The sequence below is a fragment of the Suricata suricatta genome, chromosome 12 (assembly GCF_006229205.1).
Source record: "Suricata suricatta isolate VVHF042 chromosome 12, meerkat_22Aug2017_6uvM2_HiC, whole genome shotgun sequence".
In the NCBI taxonomy this organism is placed as follows: domain Eukaryota; kingdom Metazoa; phylum Chordata; class Mammalia; order Carnivora; family Herpestidae; genus Suricata; species Suricata suricatta.
Window position 1 is genome coordinate 9,335,305 of NC_043711.1, and position 21,560 is coordinate 9,356,864.

Consider the following 21,560-nt stretch of genomic DNA (forward strand, 5'->3'; position numbering starts at 1 on the left):
CGGGCAGGGCCCGCCGGACTCGCGGCGCGGTAGGGGGAGCGCCATGCGAGGGGCCCGGGCCGCTCCCTTCCGGCCGCGGCCGGAGCTGGTGCTGCTGCCTCTGTTGTCGCTGCTGTGCCACCGCGGTCGGCCGCAGGGTGAGTTCTGGAGCGAACTCGTGTCGGGCGCTCCGGCGCCGCGCTCGCCACGAGAGCGCAGAGCCTCCGGGGGCAGCGCAGGTTTGCGGCCTGACTGGCGGGGGTGCAGACGCCCCTCTGCACCTCCCGGGCCGAGGGTGGTGGGAGACAGCACCGAGAGAGCAGTTGGGGGGCGGGGGTCGGCAGCGAGGTGGGAGCCCGAGGCCCCGGGGGTGGGGTGGAGGCGTTGGGGGGGGGGGTGCAACAGGATGTGGCTGGCAGAGGCAGGGGAGGAGTTGTGCCCAAAGCCTGGGGAGGGGTATCCTGCCCCCTCCCTTCCTACTGCTCACCTCCAGCAGGGATCCTGGGTCGCCCTCCCCAGTTGGCAGAAGTGCGGGGTGGGGGGGGAGGTGGTGTCAGATTCTGGGATGTGCAGGCGGCTGGGAGAATTGACCCCCTTCCCTGGGATCCTCCCCCCCCCCCCCCAGGCAGCCCTGGGCCACTGCAGTGCTATGGAGTCGGACCCTTGGGCGACTTGAACTGCTCGTGGGGACCTCTTGGGGACCTGAGAGCCCCCTCCACGCTGCACCTCCAGAGCCAGAAGTAGTGAGTACAACCGGCCGACTTGGGGAAACTGAGGCTTTGGCCACTCAGGCCCCAGCATACTCAGTTGAGAGGACCCCGCGGCCTTCCCCCACTCTCAAGATCCTCGATTCCAGGTTCCGCATTTCCTTACTGTGTGACCCTAACACAGTCACTTTCCCTCCCTGAGCCTCTCTCTCCTCCCAGCCTTGGTTCTGAGGATTCAACGAGTTGGGCACCGGCCAAGAGAAATTGCTTAATCCTGAGAAGCTGTTTTTTATTGCTGTGTGACCTTAGGCAAGTAGCTTAACATCTCTAGTGTATAAAAAGAATTTGGTCTGGTGTTGGGAACCCAGCAATGAAGAGACAGGCAGCCTGGACCTCGTGCACCTCACAGTTCAAGGGTTGCTTCATGATGAATCATACCTGAATCAAACTCAAATTCATTTCAAATCTGGCTTAAGTGAGAGGAGAGTGAAAGGTGCATTGAAAGATGCAAACCACTGGTGATGGTTGGGGGGGGGCTGCTTTTTTTTTAACGGTGGTAAAATATTCATAAAAAATACGCCATCCTTTTTTCTCAACCATTTTTAAGTGTTCAGCGGCATTAAGTACATTCACATCGTTGTGTAGCTGTCCCCACTGTTCCCTTCCAGAGGGGCCTCGTTTTAATTGGTATAAGAGGGGGCAGTCCCCCCCCCGTTTTTTAAGGAGGTGAAATTCACATAAAGTTAATCATTTTAAAGCGAACAATTCAGTTGCGTCTAGTACGTTCACAGTGTTGTGCAACCACCTTCTCCATCTGCTTCCAGAACACTCTCATCACCCCAAAAGGAAGTTCCATCCCACGAGCAGTCCCTCCCCATGGTCCCCTGGCCCCACCATCCCGCTTTCTCTCTCTATGGACTTACCTGTTCTGAACGTTTCATATACATGGAATTATATAATATGTGGCCTTTTGAGCGGGGCTTCTGTTCGTTAGCATGGGTTTTTTTTTGTTTGTTTGTTTATTTTCGAGAGAGAGAAGGAGACAAAGAATCCGAAGCAGGCTCTGGCCTCTGAGCTGTCAGCACAGAGCCTGAAGCGGAGCTCGAACTCACCGGTGGTGAGATCGTGACCTGAGCCGAAGTCGGACACTTAGCTGACTGAGCCACCCAGGTGCCCCTCCATTCATCTGCTGATGGACATTTAGTTTGTTCCCACCTTTGGGGGGCTGTGACTAGCACTGTTGTGAATATACGAGTACAAGTGTTTGAGTCCGCGTTTTCCATTCTTTCGGGTCTGTGGGAAGGAGTGGGGTTGCTGGGTCACACAGCCATTCTGTGTCTAACTGAGAAACTGCAGCAGCTGCAACATTTTCCATGCGCACCAGCCGTGGAGGAGGGCTACGGTTTCTCCACATCTCCGCCGACACCTGCGTTTTTGTTGTTGTTGCTGTTTTATGAAGGCCTCGTTTTGAATCTTTGAACTCTAAGCCTTCGGGAGGTCCTCGGCGCTGCTCTGTCACCCACCTCTGATCTGTCAGACGGCTTCCCCTTCTACATTATCCAGAACCTGGTTGTCTCTCCTTCCTCAGCACCCACCCTGGTCTAGCCCCGACCCTGGCCAGCGGAGCCAGGACCCTGCAGTCACCACCTCCTTTCCTGGGCTCTGGTTGGCGCCCCGGAGCCCAACCGTCTGTTCTCCACTCAGCAGCTAGAGGGCGCCCGTGGACCCCTGAGTCCGGGCGCGTCTCTCCACCTCCCTCGATGCACCCCTGCCATGCGGGAGGCCTTGCTGTTCCTCAAACACACCAGTCACTTTACCTCAAGGCCTTCGCACTGGCCGGTGCTGCTTCCTAAAACTGCTTCCCCTCCCCCGCCCACCCTCCTCCCCTACTGCGGGCTCCGCCCTCATGTCCTCCAGGCCTTTGTTCAAGCCTCCACCGCCGAGAGATCTCTCCTCACCACCCTTCTTAAAATAGCGCCGTCTCTCCTCACCGCCTCACCACACGGCATCCTCTTCACCCTGATGATTGTTCTTTATATCGCTTATACCGCCATCAATGATATATTTATGGGTTTCGCCTTGGTCCCCCCACCCCCCACCCTGGAAGAAAAGCTCTATAGAGCCAGGTCCTCGCCCGCAGTGCTGGCCCAGCTTCGACAACAGGGCCTGGCCCAATACATTTACTGACTGTTATCGCTTCGTAAGGTAAATGTGCCCACATGTAAGTAGGTGCTCAATAAATGTAATGATCAATGCTTGTGTGAACTGTATTGGGCACCTGACACTGTTTTTTTTTTTTAAGCTTATTTATTTATTTGGAGAGAGACAGAGACACCTTGAGCAGGGGAGGGGCAGAGAAAGGGAGAAAGAATCCCAAGCAGGCTCCTCACCATCAAGTGCAGAGCCCAATGTGGGGCTTGAACTCAGGAACCGTGAGATCCTGACCTGAGCTGAATCCAAGAGTCAGTTGCTGAATCGACTGAACCACCCAAGCGCCCCCCCACCCAGTGCTGTTCTGAACACAGTGTGTTACCTCATGGATTCCCCTCACTCTTCAGCCCTTCTGCAGGCACCTCTATTACCCACATTTTGTAGATGAGGAAACTAAGGCACAGAGGAGTGAAGTCACTTGCGCAAGGTCACACAACACTGAAGCAGCAAAGCTGGGATTTGAACCCAGGCAGCACGGTTATCATGAAGGCTCTGGACCCAACCCAATCTCCACCCCCCTACCCCCCCATCTCTCCTCACAGCCATCCCAACAGAACATGGACCGTGGCAGTGCCCACTGGGCAGAGCTGGGTGGCCATTCCGCGGGAGCAGCTTACCATGTCTGATGAACTGCTTGTCTGGGGTACCGAGGCTGGCCAGTCTCTCTGGCCCCCAGTCACCGTGGACCTGGAAACCCGAAGTAACAGGCGGGATGGGGGGCGGGGGTGTGCTGTGTTCGGGGTGGGTGGTCCTGGAGACCCTGGCTAAATACATCCCGGCCTCCCCTTCCTCAGTGGAACCAGGTGCCCCCTGGCTGATCCCTGATGTGGACTTTTCCGAGGACTACCCCTTGGAGGCCACTGTCCAATGGGCCCCGCCTGTGTGGCCACCCCACAAGGTCCTGGTCTGCCAGTTCTACTATCAAAAATGCCAGAGGACTGGGGGGGACTCTGCCTGGACTCTGGTGAGTGTCAGGGGCCCCCTCCCCCCCCTTCCCCCCCCCACCTTCCCAGGCAGGGCCCAGGGCATCGTCCCCAAATCAGAGACCCAGTCCAAAGTCCATTTATTGCTCCTAGAGTCTGTCCACAACTCACACAAAAGGCCTGTATGTTGCATCTTGTTCAGTTAAAAAATCACACACACACACACCCCGAATAATTTCAAATTTCATGCATGCAGTCCCAGTCCAAACTGCACTTGGAATTTTTGAGAAACTCAGCCAACTTCCTCCAGCAGTTTTGTGAAAGAATAGACATCTTCTAGTAGCTAATGTTAACTTTAAAATAATAGAAGACGTTTCAAAAGCATCTACCATATGCCAGACAGTGTTCTAGGCTCGTTATTAAACCCTTACAGGAAGTCTTTGAGGTGGGTGTCTTTTATACCTACCCATTTTACAGATGAGGAGCGAGGCTTGGTTTAAATAAACACTCAAAAATAATTCATAAAGGCAGCTGACCTTTCTGACCACCTGCTGTGGATCAGGTCCCAAGCTAATGCATGGATTACCCCCCAACCTTCCTTTACAGTAGATGCTTTTGAGATTATATACTTCATAGTTGGGGAAGTCAACCTCAGAGAAGCTAAGCGCCATACCAAGCTCACACAGCAAGAAAATGGAAGAGAACTCTAGAGCCAGGAGACCCCAGAAAGAGTTGGGGGACCTCCCCATCCATGCACTTTGTACAGCACAGAAGTCGCTGCTATCCTTTTCTCTATATCTCATTGGCCAGAACACAGTCACACGGTCCCACCTGATTGTAAGGGAGGCTGGGAAATGTAGTCCTAGTCTTGACAGCCATGTTCCCGCTGATACTCTTCTGTTTCCAAAGGGAGAAGGGCAGAATGGATATTGGGGATGACCAGTTGTCTCAAGCACCTCTTACAAAACATTGCAACATAGAAGAAAGTTGTCATTGTGATTATTCGTGCAATTCAGGGAAATTCTGAGATGCAGACTTTGGAATCTGACTGCCTGGGTGTGAATCTCCTCTCCAGCGCTCACCTGCTTTGTGACCTTGGGCAAGTCACTGTCCGTCTCCAGGGCCTCTGTTCTCCTCAACTGTAAAATGAGGATCATAATAGAACTTACTACCTACTGCTATCCATGACCCATAGGGTGGCCAATCTGTCTCCCCCTTTTGCTGGGGATTGTCCCAATTTCAAAACCCAAAGGCCCGTGTCCTGGGAATCCCCTTGGTCTTGTGCAAAACATAGGCTAGTTGGACCCTGCGGACATATCAGGTCAAATACCCTCGACTCAGCCCGCAGCTTCATTGCTCTTTCCTGTCTCTCCCGCAGCTGGAACCGGAAGTCAAGTCCATACCCCTGACCCCCATTGAGATCCCGGACCTGGAGCTAGCCACTACCTATGAGGTGTACGGCCGCTGCCGAATGGAGAAAGAAGAGGATCTGTGGGGCAAACAGAGCCCCATTCTGTCCTTCCAGACACCGCCGTCTGGTGAGGCTCTCCAGGCTTGCCCCCATACCCTCATCTTCCCTCCTGGAATCTGTACCACGTGCCTCTCTCACTTGTACTCCCTTTCCTCCTCCTGGACATCTCCGAAAGATGTGTGGATCTCTGGGAGCATCTGCGCAACCTCAGGCCCGCCGGAAGCCCTGTTCCTGTGGAAGGTGAGCGGCGGGGCTCCGCCCCCTTTCCCTCGCGGCTCCGCCCCTTTCCCTGCGCAGGTCAGGAAGCCCCAAATAACAACCGTGTGGACTAGACCCAGGTGGCGATGTGGATGCTGCCTTCTGAGCTGAGGGGATGCTCAGAGGTCCCAGCATAGTGCCGGGCACAGGGTGAGCCTCCCCCAACGTCAGCTACTTGTAGGAGGTCTGAGCTGAGGCGTGAAGTGGGTGCAGGCAGAGGGGCAGCAGGTGCAAAGGTATGGAAGCAAGACCAGGTTCAGCTCCGCACCGTGCTCCTGCGCTAGTGTCAAAATGGCGCTCTGAGATGACAGACATCAGACATGCATCCTCACTGCTCCTAATCTGCTGAGCCTCTCTGACGTTCCAGGCGTCGCTAGCCCCTGGCTCCCAGTAATATGACAGAGGAACAAAACATCAGGACCTGTAACCCTCTTAGGCCACAGAGTCTAATATTAATTTTTTTTAATGTTTATTTTTTTTTGAGAGAGAGAGAGAGCACGAGCTGGGTGGGGCAGAGAGAGAGGAAGGTTTCAAAGCATGCTCTGCACTGACAGCAGCAAGCCTGATGTGGGGCTTAAACTCACAAATGTGAGATCATGACCTGAGCCACCCAAGTGCCCCTAATATTAATTGCTTAATACAGTATTTAATTTTAATTTTTAATGTGTATTTTTGAGAGAAGAAGAGAGAGAGACACAGAGTGGGAGCAGGGGAGGGGCAGAGAGAGGGAGGGAGACACACAATCGGAAGCAGGCTCCAGGCTCCGAGCGGTCAGCACAGAGCCCGACGCGGGGCTCGAACTCGTGAACTGCGAGATCATGGCCTGAGCTGAAGTCGGACGCTTAGCCAACCAAGTCACACAGGCGCCCTTATAGTTTTTTTAAATTTTTTAGAGAGAGAGAAGGAAACAGTGAGGAAAGGGGAGGTTTAGTGGGAGAGAGAGAATCCCAACACAGAGCCTAACAGTGGGCTTGATCCCATGACCCTGGGATCATGACCTGAGCTGAAATCAAGAGTCAGACACTCAACCGACTGAGCCACCAGGCGCCCCATGTTGATTGTAACCATACATAACACAGTGCTCTTATTCTAGCGTGCACACTCATTTGTATTAACCAGCTTTGCAGATGAGACAAAGGAGGCACAGAGAAGTTGCCTCAAACCACACAAATGGTAAGCAGCAGAGCTGAGATTCACTGGCTTTCAAAGTGGGGCAGTTCATAGCCCCACTGCGCTATTTTATAACATATACTTTGTAACACCCCTTTACTCTGCTGAAATGATTATCTAGATACTATAACCCACATATACTCATGTTTTTAAAAAGTATAATAAAGTCATCTGATTGTAATATTCAGTAGAAAGTGAAGGGGAGGGGCCCCTGTGTGGCTCAGTTGGTTAAATGTCTGGCTTCAGCTCAGGTCATGATCTCGTGGTTCATGAGTTTGAGGCCTCACTGGGCTCTTTGCTGTTGGTGCAGAGCCTGCTTCAGATCCTGTCTTCCTCTCTCTGCCTCTGTCTCTTTCTCTCTCACTCAAAAATAAATAAACACAAGGAAGGAAGGAAGGAAGAAAATGAAGGGGAAATAAGGTAGCCACATAATGGCAAAAATTCAGTTCACTAATATGATATGAGTACTAAAACCATATGTACCTAATAATATGGCTTTAAAATACATATAGCAAAAATTGACAGAGAAATATATGAATCCACAACTATTGTGGGAGAGTTTAACACACTCCTATCAGTAATTTCATAATGGATAAACAAGTCAAGAACATGTGATAGCCAACAACCTAATGGACTCACACAGGAAATGTCAGAACTGCCTTTCTTCCATGTATAATTAAGACATTTACCAAAATCAACTGCATACAAGGCCATAGCACTAGTTTCCAGGGGCTTCAAAGGGGTGAGGTGATGCGGGGGACTTTAAAAAATTCTCTAATTAGAACATAGATTGTACGGGGAATTGATAATAAAAACTGCTTAGAAAGTCCCCATACATTCTGAATATTTAAAAATTCAGTGAGCATTAACACCAGACTCCCCAAAGATTTTGCCTTTATATATCAAAAGGAGTTTGGTTCTAGGGGTGCCTGGGTAGCTCAGTCAGCTAAGCGTCCGACTTCGGCTCAGGTCATGATCTCATGGTCTGTGGGTTCAAGCCCCAAGTTGGGCTCTGGGCTGATGGCACGGAGCCTAGAGGTTGCTTTGGATTCTGTGTCTCCCTCTCTCTCTGCCCCTCCCCCACTCTCTCTCACGCATGCTCTCTCTTTCTTTCTCAAAAATAAACATTGAAATAAAAGGAGTTTGATTTTAGGATCAGTTAACATTAGATAGGCTTTTCTTCTATAAAAGTTCCCAGTGGGGATGGCACTCAAAAGTCACAATGGTCATGGATGGGACAGTTTTTTGTTTCTAGGACAGTGTAACATCCCTGGCTCTTGCCCATCAAATACCAGTCACATTTCGGCTCAGGTCATGATCTCACAGTTCGTGGGATCAAACCCCACGTGGGGCTCTCTGCGGACAGTGTGGAACCTGCTTGGGATTCTCTCCCTCCCTCTCTCTTTCTCTGCCCCCCTTCATTTGCATGCACATGCTCTCTCTCAAAATAAATAAATAAACATTAAAAACAATACCAGACATTGAGGCAACCAAAAATTCCCACAGCTTCCCTCCAAGCTACGATCCTGGAGGCTGCCGTCCTCTTCGCTACGCCTTCCCTCCCCTCGGTACAGCAGTGGGAAGTTTTAAATCCTGAAGAACCACATAGGACGCAGATTAGGACGAAAGCGCAAGGCAGCGTCATCCGGGTGCAAGGGCAGATCCTCTCTGGACTTAAAATCTTGAAATTGTCTGTCAAGGGGTTTTATGGCCTTCGTTTGGATGAAGTAGAAGAGAATTTTTCTCGGTTCCCGGGTTTCTGCCATCCTCCCCTTTAACCTGTGCAGCCGAGGTGAGCGCCTCACTCTGCGTCCCCCTAGTTCTGGTCCCGGAACTATATCCTATTTGCACCTCTGCCGCTGAGCCCCCTTGCGACTCCGTTTCTTCATCTGTGAAACGGAGCCAACAGAAATATCTCACTGACTGGCTTCTCAGGTGGACCTTGCTGAGAGCCACAGCGTGTGCCTGGTAAGTGGGAGATAGTGACACCTTCTTCCTGTCGTCCTTCAGGTCCCGGGCCACTGCGGGCAGATGAGCTATAAAGTCTGGTTCCAAGTTAAAGGTCAGGAGCTGACCCAGAAGCCGGCTGCCTGCTGTAACTCCTCCATCCCCAGCCAGGCGGACTGGGTTGGGGTGTCTGCGGTCAATGCCACGAGCCGGGGGCCTCTCACCAACCTTTCTTTGGCCTGCTTGGGTAAGAGGCTGTGCATCTGCCCTGAGCAGTTTCCCCCCCCCACCCCCTGCCGCCCCAAGGGAGGCGGGGCCTCCTGGAGTAGGGAGCTGAGACTTCTCCCCTTCTCCCTCGCCCCCCTCCCATCCAGGTCCAGAGGCTGCCCCCCATGGCGTGGAGGTCACCAGCATGGCTGGGAGCGAGGAGCTGCTAGTGACTTGGCAGCGGGGGTCTGGGCAGCTGCAGGAGCACGTGGTGGACTGGATTCGGGACGGGGATCCCCCGGAGGCCCTCAGCTGGACTCGGCTTCCCCCTGAGAACCTCAGAGCCCTGTTGCCAGGTGAGGCCCCGGGACACCTGGGTTCCCATCGCAGCGCCTGGTAGCCGACTGATGAGGGACCTGCAGGGAGACAGTGTTGCCAGGAAAGTCTCCTTAATTCACGCACGCGGTACTTGCGGATCGCTCCCTGCGGCCCAGGCCGCGCCAGACACTGGCGTGCAGCGGCACCTGCTGAGGTCTGCTGGCATTTACCGCAAGCATTAAGTTGTTCAGGCTGCCTTGTAGAGTAGGCTTCTGTTACGTCCTGCTCCAGGTATAGAGGAAGAAAAAGGCCCAGGGAGGTTAAGCAACTTGCCTGAGGCCACACAGCAAACCTCTCCATAGCAAACTATGGGTCCTCATGGAGCTTTCTTACGGGGTGAGCAGCCAATGAAACAAACAACAACAGCAAAACAAATACATCCGTGATGTAACTGGGGGAGAAAATAAAACAGGGTAAAGGGGAGGACGAAGAAAGGTTAGAGAAGGCCTTTCTAGAAAAGCAGCATTTGAACTGAGACCCGAAGGAGGTGAGAGAGAGAGCTGAGGGAAACACAAGAGGAAACAGGGGCGCCTGGGTGGCTCAGTCGGTTGAGCGTCCGACTTCGGCTCAGGTCATGATCTCACGGTTCGTGGGTTCAAGCCCCGTGTCGGGCTCTGTGCTGATAGCTAGCTCAGAGCCTGGAGCCTGCTTCTGATTCTGTGTGTCCCTCTCTCTTTGCCCCTGCCCTGCTCATGATCTGTCTCTCTCTGTCTCTCAAAAATAAATGTTAAAAAGAAAAAAAAAAGTGGGAACAGACAGTGCAAAGGCCCAGAGGCAGGAATGTGCCTGATGTGTTAGAAGAACAGGGAGGAGGACCCTGCGGCAGGAGTAGAATGAATGAGGGGAGAGGGGGAGGAGGTGAGGGCAGGGAGGGGACAGGCAAATTGTGCGAGGCCTGGTGGGCTACGAGAAGGACTTGGGCTTTTCCCCTGAGTGGGGCAGGAACTATGGAGAGTTCTGAGCAAGAAGGGACAAGCCCAGACTCAGTTGCTCAGAGGCACCCTTAGGCTGCTCTTGGGAGGAGTGGACTGGGGAAGGGGTGAGGGCTGTACCAGGTGGGAACTGAGGAGCGGGGGAAGCAGGCAGGTTCCAAGTGGGGAGACCTGGGGCAGAATTTTGGGGATCCACTGGGATATGTTTTCTCAGAGAAGTTCATCTAAATAGAGCTGTCCCGGGGCACCTGGGGAGCTCAGTCGGTTAAACGTCCGACTTCAGCTCAGGTCACGATCTTACAGTTTGTGAGTTCAAAACCCGCATCGGGTTCTGTGCTGACAGCTCAGAGCCTGGAGCCTGCTTCAGAATCTGTGTCTCCCTCTCTGCCCCTCCCTGGCTCATGCTCTGTCTCTGTCTCAAAAATAAATAAATAACAACAACAACAAAAAAAGAACAGAGCCGAAAATTAAAAAAAAACAACAAAACAGAGCTGTCCCCGAGGCCGACTTTTGGATACTCAGGTCTGGGGCTGGCTCTGAGTTCTGGGCTGGGGCGTGGCGCCGGGGAACCCATCCTTGGTGTAAAGGACTTGGGAGAGCATGAGAGTGAAGTATCCTGTGAAAACTTGAGGAAGGACAGAGTCCCGAGGCCCATAGTATGTATGGACAAAAGAGGAGGGGCCTCGATTTTGGAAGATTCCCATTTGGGGAAGGCCGTGCAGCAGCCATAGGTTTTGAGAAGGGGCCTCAGGAGCCTCACTGACCAGGATGGGAGGTGTCAGGGCCACCCCACCCATAGCCTGCTGTTTGACCATTGGGCACCCGCATTTCCTTGGCCTGAAGGCTTTTTCTGGTCACTGGAGCATTTTGCCTACTGAAGCAGCAGGCTGGCGTGCTTGGGAGTGAAGTCCCAACCGATGCAGCCCTCCAACAGTTACTAATGAGGGTCGGTGGATACATACCCCGGCTTCCTGCCTCCTTGGGTGGGATGGCCCTCAGCCATGTGCTCTCTGCTGCCACCCAGAGGTCGCCGGCGGGATTGGATTTCCATTGCCTACATTGAGAAATTGTTCCTGTCATTTACTGGCTGGCCGCCTTTCTTTCCCTATTTCTCTTTCCAGCTGCCCTCTTGGTGTTCCCTGGGGTCACCCCCCCCCGGAAAATTATTTCCACCCAAATATTTATCGCAGTGCGTCCTTCAGGAGACCCGAATGAAGACGCCTGCTGGGTAGGGAATGAGTAGGGGTGGGAGAGCCAACTCCGTCTTGTCTTTGTTCCTCCACCCACCAGGGAATTTTGAAGGAGGAATCCCCTACCGAATCACAGTGACAGCAGTGTCTCCTTCCGGCCTGGCCCCTGCCCCCTCAGTCTGGAAGTTCAGGGAGGAACTAGGTAAGTGGTGGGGCTGGGGAATGGGGGAACTTCCAGAACCTTGGCAGATCTTGACCCATTGGCTTTTCTCCTCAGTACCCATAGCAGGGCCAGCGCTTTGGCGGCTCCAGGATACCCCCCCAGGAACCCCCACAATAGCGTGGGGAGAGGTCCCCAGGCGTCAACTCCGGGGTCATCTCACTCACTACACCTTGTGTGTGCAGAGCGGGACTGGGCCTTCCATCTGCATGAACGGTGAGCCCTCGCAGCCTCCTGCCCCTAGCAAGACCCCCCCCACCCCCCGTTGCTCTGCCCCACTCTTGTCCCCAGATCGGCCCCTTTGGTTCCCTCTCAGCCCCGGGGAGATTACGTGGCCGCCTCAGCTCCCTCATGGACAATAATCCTGTGGCTATCAATATAAGGAACTGTCATTTGGCCGTTAAAAATGAGGACTCTGATCTATATTTATTGACTTTGAAAGATGCCTGTCGTGTTTTATTAAGTGAAAAAGATAAGAAAGGTGACAAAATCTCATGAGATGGTTCCATTGTTGTAAGAGAAAACCCAGCACTGAGCGCAGCAGAAGCACCAATTGAAAAGAAACCTCACGATGTCAGTGGCATCGCAGGATTATGTGTGATTTTTAGTCCTTTTCCACACCTTTGGGTACGGGCTACATTTTAACTCTGAGCACAAATGCCTTTTCAAAAATATCTTTATTACCTTTTTTTTAATTACGAAAGTTACCTGTGCTTGTGAGCACAGCTAGCATATTAACGGGGTGTGTCTTCAAGAACCCCAGCTTTCTTGGGGCACCTGGGTGGCTTAGTCAGTGAAGCGTCCGACTCCTGATCTCAGGTTGTCATCTCAGAGTCGTGAGTTCAAGCCCCACATGGGGCATAGAGCCCACTTAAAAAAAATAATAATCAGCATTCTCAGGGTGCCTGACTGGCTCAGTTAGCAGAGCATGCGACTCTTGATCTCAGGGTTGTGAGTTCAAGGCCCACAGTGGGCATGGAACCTACTTTTTAAATTATTTTTTTAGGGGTGCCTGAGTGGCTCAGTCAGTTGAGCGTCTGACTTCAGCTCAGGTCATGATCTCACAGTTTTTGAGTTCGAGCCCCACATCAGGCTCTGTGCTGACTGACAGATCAGAGCCTGGAACCTGCTTTGGATTCTGTGTCCCTCTCTCTCTGCCCCTCTCTTGCTTGCACTCTGTTTCTCTCTGCCTCTCAAAAATAAATTTAAAAAAATTTTTTTAATAAATTATTTTTTTATTTATTTTAATTTCTTTAAAAATATTTTTATGTCTTTATTTTGAGAGACAGAGACAGAGTGAGTAGGGGAGGGGCAGAGAGAGAGAGGGAGACACAGGATCTGAAGCAGGCTCCAGGCTCTGAGCTGTAAGCACCGAGCCCAATGCAGGGCTTGAACCCATGAACCATGAGATCATGACTTGAGCAAAAGTCGGGCGCTCAACCAACGGACCCCCCCAGGCATCCCAGCTTGGACATCTTTCTATGGCGATATATCCGGATCCGTGCTCATGTCTTCCATAATCCTATAACAAATCAAAAACTTACTGCCTCTTTTGTCTTAAAAACAAAAAAGAGGAGCGCCTGGGTGGCTCCGTCGGTCAACCGTCCAGCTTCAGCTCAGGTCATGATCTCACGGTTCGTGGGTTCGAGCCTCGCATCGGGCTCTGTGCTGACAGCTAGCTCAGAGCCTGGAGCCTGCTTCAGATTCTGTATCTCTCTCTCTCTCTGACCCTCCCCTGCTCACACTGTCTTTCTCTATCTCTCAAAAATAAAAACAACAACAACAACAACAAAGCAATTTAGTAAAAATGAAAAAAAAATTTTTTTAAGTAAACCAGTATAGGTCTGGGAGGTGCCCGTGTCTTCCCCTTACCCGGGGAGGAATTCCATTCACTGGGTTAATGTGCAGGTGAGGAATATGATGGTCATTCATTCTCTTAGTTTTTCAAATAGATATCCTTTTTGAGGGCTCTCTGTGTGCCAGGCACTGATCTGGGTGCTGGGTATATGGCCCGTGAGAACCTAACTTTCTTTTTTTTTTTTTTTTTAAGGTTACTTATTTATTTTTGGGCAACTAGGTGGCTCAGTCAGTTAATGCCTCTGACTTTGGCTTAGGTCATGAACTCACAGTTTATGAGTTTGAGCCCCTTGTCAGGCTCTGTGCTGACAGCTCAGAGCCTGGAGCCTGCTTGAGATCCTGTGTCTCCCTCTCTCTCTGCCCCTCCCCACTCCTGTTCTGAATGTCTCTTAAAAATAAATACACATTAAAAATTTTTTAAATAAATAAAAATGAAGTCTACGTAATCATTTTGAGAGCGAGAGAGACAGAAAGAGAGGACACAGGGGAGGGGCAGAGACAGAGGGAGAGAGAGAGAGTCTCATACAGTCTCTGCACTATCAGCATGGAGCCCAACATGGGGCTTGATCTCAGGAACCATGAGACCATGACCTGAGCTGAAACCAAGAGTCAGAGAACTCACCGACTGAGCCACCCAGGCTCCTTGTGAAGCTAACTTCGTAGTGGTCAGGGAGGGCCTCACCGAGGAGGTGAAATTTGAGCAAAGAAGGCGGGAGCCATGTGGGTATTTGGGAGAGAGTTGCAGACGGAGAGAAAGCACATGCAAAGGCCCTGAGGTAGGACTTGACCGCCTCCCCCACCTCTCTGGGCATGTCCTTCAGTGAGTGGCAGCACCCGGAACATCACCCTGCCCGACCTCCCCTGGGGGCCTTGTGAGCTGTGGATGACCGCGTCTACCATCGCAGGACAGGGCCCTGCCGGTGACAGCCTCCGGCTTCACCTGCCAGGTAGAGGGGCTGGGGTGGCACTACCCTAGGGGGGGCCTGCGCCATGCCAAAGAGTTAGGGGTTTCGGTGAATGAGCAACCTTTGGACGGGGGGTTGTTACTGATGATGCCTCAGAGGCATTCTGCTCCTACTAAAATACTCTGGATGATCAGGCAGTGTGTGTCTCTGACCCTTTCACCCATCCCTGACCTTGACCTACCTGCCTTGACTGTTTGATTCACAACCTTCATGTCACTCCCACCCCAAGGTGCCCCCCCCATTGCCCTTACCCACTCCTAAGCCCCGCCCACTCACCCCACCTCCCTCACCCAAGTCCTGCCCCATCAGGAGCCTTACCCACCCCTCCCCCACCCCTGGTGTCTAAATGGTCTTCTGCGCCCCTCCTCCACCTCAGATAACACCCTCAAGTGGAAAGTTCTGCCGGGTGTCTTTGTCCTGTGGGGCTTGCTCCTGATGGGCTGTGGCATGAGCCTAGCGGCCTCTGGAAGGTGAGGCTGTCAGACATGTGGGTCTCTGCCCAGGTGGGGACATTAGCTAAGCTTTGCGGCGGGGTGGGGGGCGGAGAGAGCACACGGTGAGGGGACACTCCCGGATGCTGCCACCTGGGCCCGGGTCTCTGCTCACCTAGATTCCCTATCCCCTTCCCGGCCTGCCAGGTGCCTCCACCTTCGGCACAAGGTGCTACCACGCTGGGTCTGGGAGAAGGTTCCTGATCCTGCCAACAGCAACTCTGGCCAGCCTCACGTGGAGGTGAGCAAAACAGCGGGCTCACCCGGGAGGCCATCTGGAGGGGGTAGGGGGCAGCAAGTGCAGGGGCAGTGGGGGGCGGGGCGGAGCAGGTGTGGGAGAAGGAGGCGGGCAGTATCTGTCTCCCCTCTTCCCAGGAGGTGCCTCCGGCTCAGCCCCTTGGGGACTTCCCCATCCTGGAAGTGGAGGAGATGGAGCCACTGCCGGTTACGGAGCCCCCCCAGACCCCTGCCCGGCTGGACTCCGGATACGAGAAACACTTCCTGCCTACCCCTGAGGAGCTAGGCCTTCTGGGGCTGCCCCCGGGCCCTAAGTTCTGCCCGGAGCCCACCCCAGGCCAGGAGACAGGTGCTCCTTTGACAGATGAAGACACAGAGGATCAGGGAGGCTGAGTCACCCCCCTAAGGACACTCAGTGAGGACCCTTATAGCCAAGGGCCTGGCCCTACAGGGAATCTGCAGGTGGAAGAGGGAGCAGAGGAGGATGTGTGAACTCCTGAGTGCCGCCACCTCCCCAAATCCGTCCTGCTGCGATAACAGAGCCACAGCTGGGGTACCCCAGCCTCCCTCAGAGCCACAGCCGCGGCCCAAGGCCCAAGTTCTTTTCCGCAGAACACGAGCAGCTGCAGCGGTGGCGTGCCACCACCCAGACTGCGTGGGGCTCCTGCCCATTCTGTTCCCTTTCCCGGGAGCTGGAACATCAACGTGCCGCGATCCCGGAAGGCGGAATTCGAGAAGGGGAAAGAAACCGGAGTCCCCAAGTGGCTGCCTGAATCGGAGCCACCTAGAGAAATAAACTTTTAGGTTTTTATGGTCACGGGAGCTTGGGAACTTTCTATAAGGAGATGCCTGTGTCCGCGCGCTGCCTCAGTCTGATTCTAGTAGAGTGAAGTCTCAGATGCCCCACCGGGAGTCGGAGAGGGGTCCTGTGCCAGCAAACACATACCCTCCAACCGTCCTGATGCTTTCGCGTTTTATTTTCAAGTATAAAGGCTTTGTCGTAGAAGGGAGCCAGGGTCACAGGCAGTGTGCGAGGGGTCCAGAAGCCCGGGGGGAGGTGGACGTGCGGGCCGGCTGGCTCCCAGGTGCCACAGCCAGTCCCGTGGTGCCCTGTCTGTGCCCGGGACCTGCTGCCGGATGCCAAGAGGCCGAGGTAGCTGAGAGAGGAGCTGGGTGGAGGGTGTGGGCTCACATGACCGCACAACACTGGCACGTCTTTTGCTTAGGGCCGCTTGCCTCTCCTCCCTCGGGAGGGGCGGGCGGCTCGGGCTGCCTGACAGGTGCGTAGGTGGGCACGGGGCGGGCGCTGGGGTTGGCCCCAGGCCCTTCCACCGCAAGCAGTGGCTGGCGCTCGGCGGGCTGCTCTGGAGCTGGGGTCTCTGCCAGCAGGGGGGTGGCGTCCCCCGAGGGGCCCTGGCCCTCAGCAGGCATTTGAGGCCTCACAGATTCTTCCTCCAGGGAGCCTTCCTGCTTCTCCTGGGGCTGCGGTCCTTCCTCTTCTGGCCTTGACTCTTCCTTGGGCCCCGAGGAAGCCCCTGCCCCACTCACCTCCTCTGCCTGACATTCCTTTCCTCCCCCGGACTCTCTCTGCTCTTCTGGACTCAGATCTTCCTCAACCACTTCGGTCTTCCCCGCCTCCAATGGCCCCTCACCTCCTGTTCTCTCTGCCTCTGGCGATGCCTCACCTCCTCCTCTCTCTGCCTCCCGTGACCTCTCGCCTCCACCTTTCTCTGCCTCCAGTGGTCCCTCACCTCCTCCTTCTGCCTCCAGTGACTCCTCACCTCCTCCTTTTTCTGCCTCCGATGGTCCCTCACCTCCTGTTCTCTCTGCTTTTAGTGATGCCTCATCTCCTTTCTCTGCTTCCAATGGTGCCTCACCCCCTCTCTCGGCCTCCAATGGCGCCTCACCTCCTCTCTCAGCCTCCAATAGTGCCTCATCTCCTGCTCGCTCGGCCTCCAGTGACTCCTCACCTTCTTTTCTCTCCGTCACCAAAGGTTCTTCAGCTGCCTCTGGTTTGTCTTCATCCCCTTTCTGCTCCACTTGCAATGGCTCCTCACCTCCTTCCCTCTCTGCCCTCAGCTTTTCCTCCCCTCCTCTCCTCTCTGGCCCCAAAGAGTCCTCACTTCCTCCCCTCTCCTGCCCCAGAGACACGTCTGCCCCTGCCTCTTCCTCCTTGCCTTTCTTTCCTCTGTCCAGTAATTCCCCAGCTTCCTCTGCAAGGCTCCTTCCCGCCCCCCAGGCTTCCTCCCCTACCCCCCTCTGCCCCCCCAGCGGACTCCCAGGCCCTCCCCCACTTCCCCATACCCTGGGCCCTTCCAACCCCTCCACGACCAGCTCCTCCCACTCCTCGCTGAGGGTCACCCTCTCCACCCAAATGAAGGACCCCTCGTCTCCTCCAGAGCCCCCGAGCCCGTCACCATCAGGGCTGCCCCTGGGGACACCTCCTTCTCCAGGAGCCGCTCCCTCTGGCCTCCCCTGGGGCCTCGGGGAGCTGGCCTGCGCCACCTCCTGGCCCCCGCCCCCATCCCCAGTGGCCTCTGAGTCGCTGCTCTCTGGCCCGCCCACCCCCTCCCAGACCACCTCCACGATGCCCCTGTCCTCCTTCACCCAGGTGGGCAGCTCTGCGCAGGCAGCTTCCTGCCTGTCCCCAATGGCCTCCAGCACCATCTCCTCCACCTTGGCCTCCAGCTCTGGGCCTGTGGCCTCTGTGGCACAGTCCTCTGTGGCCCTCAGCCCCTCCCACACCACCTTCACCACACCCCCTCCTTTGGCCTCACCCACACCCCCCTCTGATGCTGCGGGCCCCTGCCTGGGTCCCTGTTCTGGAGGGGGGCTGGATCCAGGGCAGGGGCCATTGGCTTCCGAGGAGGTCCCTGCTGCCCCAGGGAACAGCCCCAGGGCAGGGGGAACCCTGGCAGCCTCCTCTCTCAGCTCAGACGGGGACTCAGGGGGCGTGGCCACTGGTTCTGTGGGTAGGGAAGCTCTCTTCTTCAGATCAGGGTGGCCTTGGGGAGGAAGGGGAGGAAACAGGGGTAAACAGAGTGAGATCCTGGCCCCCCAGATTCAGGCCCCTCTTCTCAGGCCCCCCAGGCCCAAATACCCACCTGTGGGACCTGCCTCCAGGATAGGCTGGGAGAGAGGTCGCTGGCCCTGCAAGGGTGGCAGAGACAAGGTCAGGCCAGCCTGCCTCTCCACCTCCAACCTCCCTGCATGGCGGAAACCTCCCCTACCCAAACACCCTCAATGGCTCCTCCATCAAGTTCAGGACCAGACCCGCCCCCTGCCTTCCTCACCTGTCTCAGAAGCCTCTGCTCAAGTGCCTCACACACAGTAGGTGCTTAATTAGTACTGCGTTCGGGGGCCGACAGCTCTGTGTTAGGAACCTACTCTGTCAGCTACTGAGGCTGCTGGGGACAAGGGACACTTACTTAGCTTTTTGCTACTGGAACTTACATTCCGGGGCTGGGGGTGGGGCATAAACATAAACACAAATATGTAGCGTCAGCGAGGGAGAAAGACTATAGCAGAAAAAAATAAAAAGCAGGACAGGGATTAGAGAGAAGCCGGGAGGTGGTGGGGTGCCTCCTTCATGTATAAGACACAGGAGGGCCTCTAGGAGGAAGTGACCTTGAGCAGAGACCTGAAGGGTGAGAAGAGCTGACCTTGAGTCAAGAGGCAGGTACAGGCTATTCCAGGCAGAACAGAGAGCAAGTGCAAAAGCCCTGGGGCTGCAATGAGCTGGCAAGTTCAAGGACCAGAAAAGAGGGTCAGTGTTGCTGTGGTAGACTGAGGGAAAGGGCAAGAGTATGGAAATGGGCTCAGAGAAGCGGAGGGGGGGGGGGGGGAGCCTGCTCGGCCAAGCCCCGGGGATCTCCTCCTCACAGTTCCTTAGAAGATAATCTTTCCAGCCTCCAGGCTTTTGCGTGGGCTGTTTCCTATGCCTGGAATTCCCTTTCCCTTCTTGCCTGGTTCCCACGCAGATTCAATACAGATATCACTGCCTCCAGGAAGCCTTCCTGGGTCACTCAGGTGATTCCTCTGTGCTCCTCCCATGCCCAGGGCTCCGCCCTCACTGACTCTTGGATGGTGGTCTCCTCTGGGCCAGGAAATCATGCCTGGCTCACTCTAGCAAGGAACTCCTGGCCTCTACTAAAAACGCAACAGACTCTTCCCACATCCATTAACAGATCTCTTTGCCCTCTGCCCTGCCAGAGGCACCTGGGAGCCAAGGTAAGCTATGGGGGGGGGGGGGGGGGGGGCGGGGGCAGGAGACCATGGAATGAGTGCTCCCTGCGGTGGCCCGGCACAAATGTTGCCAGATCTTTGGACTTCAAGGACAACCCAGAGCCAGACCTTAAGGGGAAGATGGCCTGTTTTTCAAAAGCACACAGAACATGTAGACTGTATCTTAAAAAAGATATACCCAGGGGCACCTGGGTGGCTCAGTCCCTTAAGCGTCTGACTTCGGCTCAGGTCATGATCTCACGGTTTATGGGTTCAAGCCCCAGGCTCTGTGCAAATAGCTCAGAGCCTGAAGCCTGCTTTGGATTCTGCGTCTCTCTCTCTCTGCCCCTCCCCTGCTCATGCTCTGTCTCTCTCTGTCTCAAAAATAAATTTTAAAAAATTAAAACAAAGAAGAAAGGAGCTACCAACACAGAAACCCATACGGATGTGTCAGATCACAAAAGCCTCTCATGGTGACGGAGTCCTCCCTTTAAAAAGGCCAAATTCCATGGGCACCCCCCCCCCATTTTCCCACCACGTTCCTCATTTGGCCATATTCGCAATCCTATATCAAAACTCCACCTCATGCCCAGTCCTAGGATCTTGTTGACCCAACCCCCACCTCTTCCACGTGTGTGCTATCGATACTCTCATTTTATTTATTTAATTTTTTTAATGTTTTATTTTTGAGAGAGAGAGACAGAGTATGCGCAGGAGAGGAGCACGGAGAGAGAGGGAGACACAGAATCAAGGCTCCAAGCTGTCAGCACAGAGCCTGACGCAGGGCTCGAATGCGTGAACCACAAGATCATGACCTGAGCCGAGGTCTCCGGTCAGGTCTCCTGCTCTCATTTAGACACAGGGAAACTGAGGCTTGAACAAGGAAAGCGACTTGCCCAAGACCACAGAGCGAGGAACCAGCAGAGGGCTTAGAGGCCAAGCTGCACTTGGAGGCCCGCTTCTGCGCCTGTGGCCCCACCCCACCGCCCACCATGTGACCCCTGGCATCTCACCTGCCTGCGCCAAGTGGGCCTGCCCAAGGCCTTGTGCTGGGCACCTGTGGAAGCACTTTGCAACAGCTGCAGCTGGGACTGGAGTCTGAGGAAGAGAGGAGGCTGCTGGCAGCGGACCCCCAGGCTCAACGCCAATGCCCCCTCAACGGCCCACGTCGCTGGTGTGGACCTGGGGACCTGGTCTAGCCAGGCCGGCAAAGCCAGCGGGCAGGGGCCCAAACTCACGTGAACAAGCTGTCTTCCAAGTTCCGGATTCGGACCTGAGCCTGGCCCTCAGGTGACTCAGGGTCCTTCGAGGTGGAGTCCTCCTGATGCTCCCACTCATCGGCTGCCCCGTCCATTAGCCAACGCTCCCGGAGAGACTTCCTCTGGGCACGGGAAGGCAGCTCTGGCTGTGCACACTGGCGACCCCACCCCAAGTCGGGCTCCCTCCCAATCCCCTGCGCTGGGAAGCCGTCTTATGGTCCAAAACCACCCGAACGGCAGAGACGTCTCTCCTTCAGGCGGGGATAGGACACATGCCCTCGGTGTCCCCCTCAACACTGCCGCGTGGGCCACACACCCACGAGCAGCCCAGAGCCCTCCTAGGCTGGAGGGAAACACCCATTATCTCCCCACCATTCCAGAATGGGACAGGCACTCCCGGAGATGAAATCTACGTCTCTATGGGCCCCTCCCTACCCAAAGCCGGGCAAACACCTTCACTGTTCCCATACTCTCCCAGAGGTGGTACAAAGGTCCCCATCATCACCCTCCCCCACCGCCCACTCTCCCAAGCAGAGGAAAAACGCCCCCCCTAAGCTGGAACCAATACCCCCAGCTGCCCCCCCAAAATGGACAGAGCCTCCCATGATCCCCCAAACCGATTCTCGTCGATACCCCCAGGTCACTGCCCGGGAGTGCTAGGCGCCCCCGCCCGCCCCCAACCTTGAGCCGCTCCACGCGGAGTTTCTCCTCTTCCAGCTCCCGGCGCGCGGCGCGGATCTCCTCCTGCAGCCGCCGCTTCTCCTGCGCACAGAGGACCCGGAGCTGCCCGCGGGCCGGGCGGGGCAGCCACCTCCCCTTCCGCCTTTCCTCCTCCTCGGGGCTCGCGGGGGCGCCCGGGGCTCCCGGGGCTCCCGGGACTCCCGGGGCTGCGAACGGGGCGTGGCGGCGGAGCGCACCTCGGGTGTCCCGGCGG

General features: G+C 55.1%; 2 protein-coding genes across 3 annotated transcripts in view; one reads left to right on the forward strand and one right to left on the reverse strand.

Annotated features, from left to right (window-relative positions):
• IL27RA (interleukin 27 receptor subunit alpha) overlaps positions 1–16,101 on the forward strand; it is a 16,283-nt gene extending 182 nt beyond the window's left edge. The window contains exons 2-16 of one of the 2 annotated variants that reach the window (XM_029918776.1): positions 1–137; positions 605–722; positions 906–995; positions 3,440–3,597; positions 3,692–3,861; positions 5,199–5,358; positions 5,467–5,531; positions 8,730–8,913; positions 9,041–9,229; positions 11,474–11,575; positions 11,651–11,809; positions 14,272–14,397; positions 14,792–14,885; positions 15,054–15,147; positions 15,282–16,101. In XM_029918776.1, coding sequence (XP_029774636.1) covers positions 44–137; positions 605–722; positions 906–995; positions 3,440–3,597; positions 3,692–3,861; positions 5,199–5,358; positions 5,467–5,531; positions 8,730–8,913; positions 9,041–9,229; positions 11,474–11,575; positions 11,651–11,809; positions 14,272–14,397; positions 14,792–14,885; positions 15,054–15,147; positions 15,282–15,536 — 2,058 coding nt within the window. In that variant the 5' untranslated portion in view covers positions 1–43 and the 3' untranslated portion in view covers positions 15,537–16,101. The remainder of the gene's footprint in view (positions 138–604; positions 723–905; positions 996–3,439; positions 3,598–3,691; positions 3,862–5,198; positions 5,359–5,466; positions 5,532–8,729; positions 8,914–9,040; positions 9,230–11,473; positions 11,576–11,650; positions 11,810–14,271; positions 14,398–14,791; positions 14,886–15,053; positions 15,148–15,281) is intronic. The other variant, XM_029918777.1, reaches the window with a different exon arrangement.
• PALM3 (paralemmin 3) overlaps positions 16,100–21,560 on the reverse strand; it is a 9,151-nt gene continuing 3,690 nt past the window's right edge. The window contains exons 3-8 of the mRNA XM_029917806.1: positions 21,308–21,388; positions 20,606–20,748; positions 20,381–20,465; positions 18,248–18,293; positions 17,448–18,148; positions 16,100–17,402 (exon numbers count right to left, since the gene is read on the reverse strand). Coding sequence (XP_029773666.1) covers positions 16,332–17,402; positions 17,448–18,148; positions 18,248–18,293; positions 20,381–20,465; positions 20,606–20,748; positions 21,308–21,388 — 2,127 coding nt within the window. The 3' untranslated portion in view covers positions 16,100–16,331. The remainder of the gene's footprint in view (positions 17,403–17,447; positions 18,149–18,247; positions 18,294–20,380; positions 20,466–20,605; positions 20,749–21,307; positions 21,389–21,560) is intronic.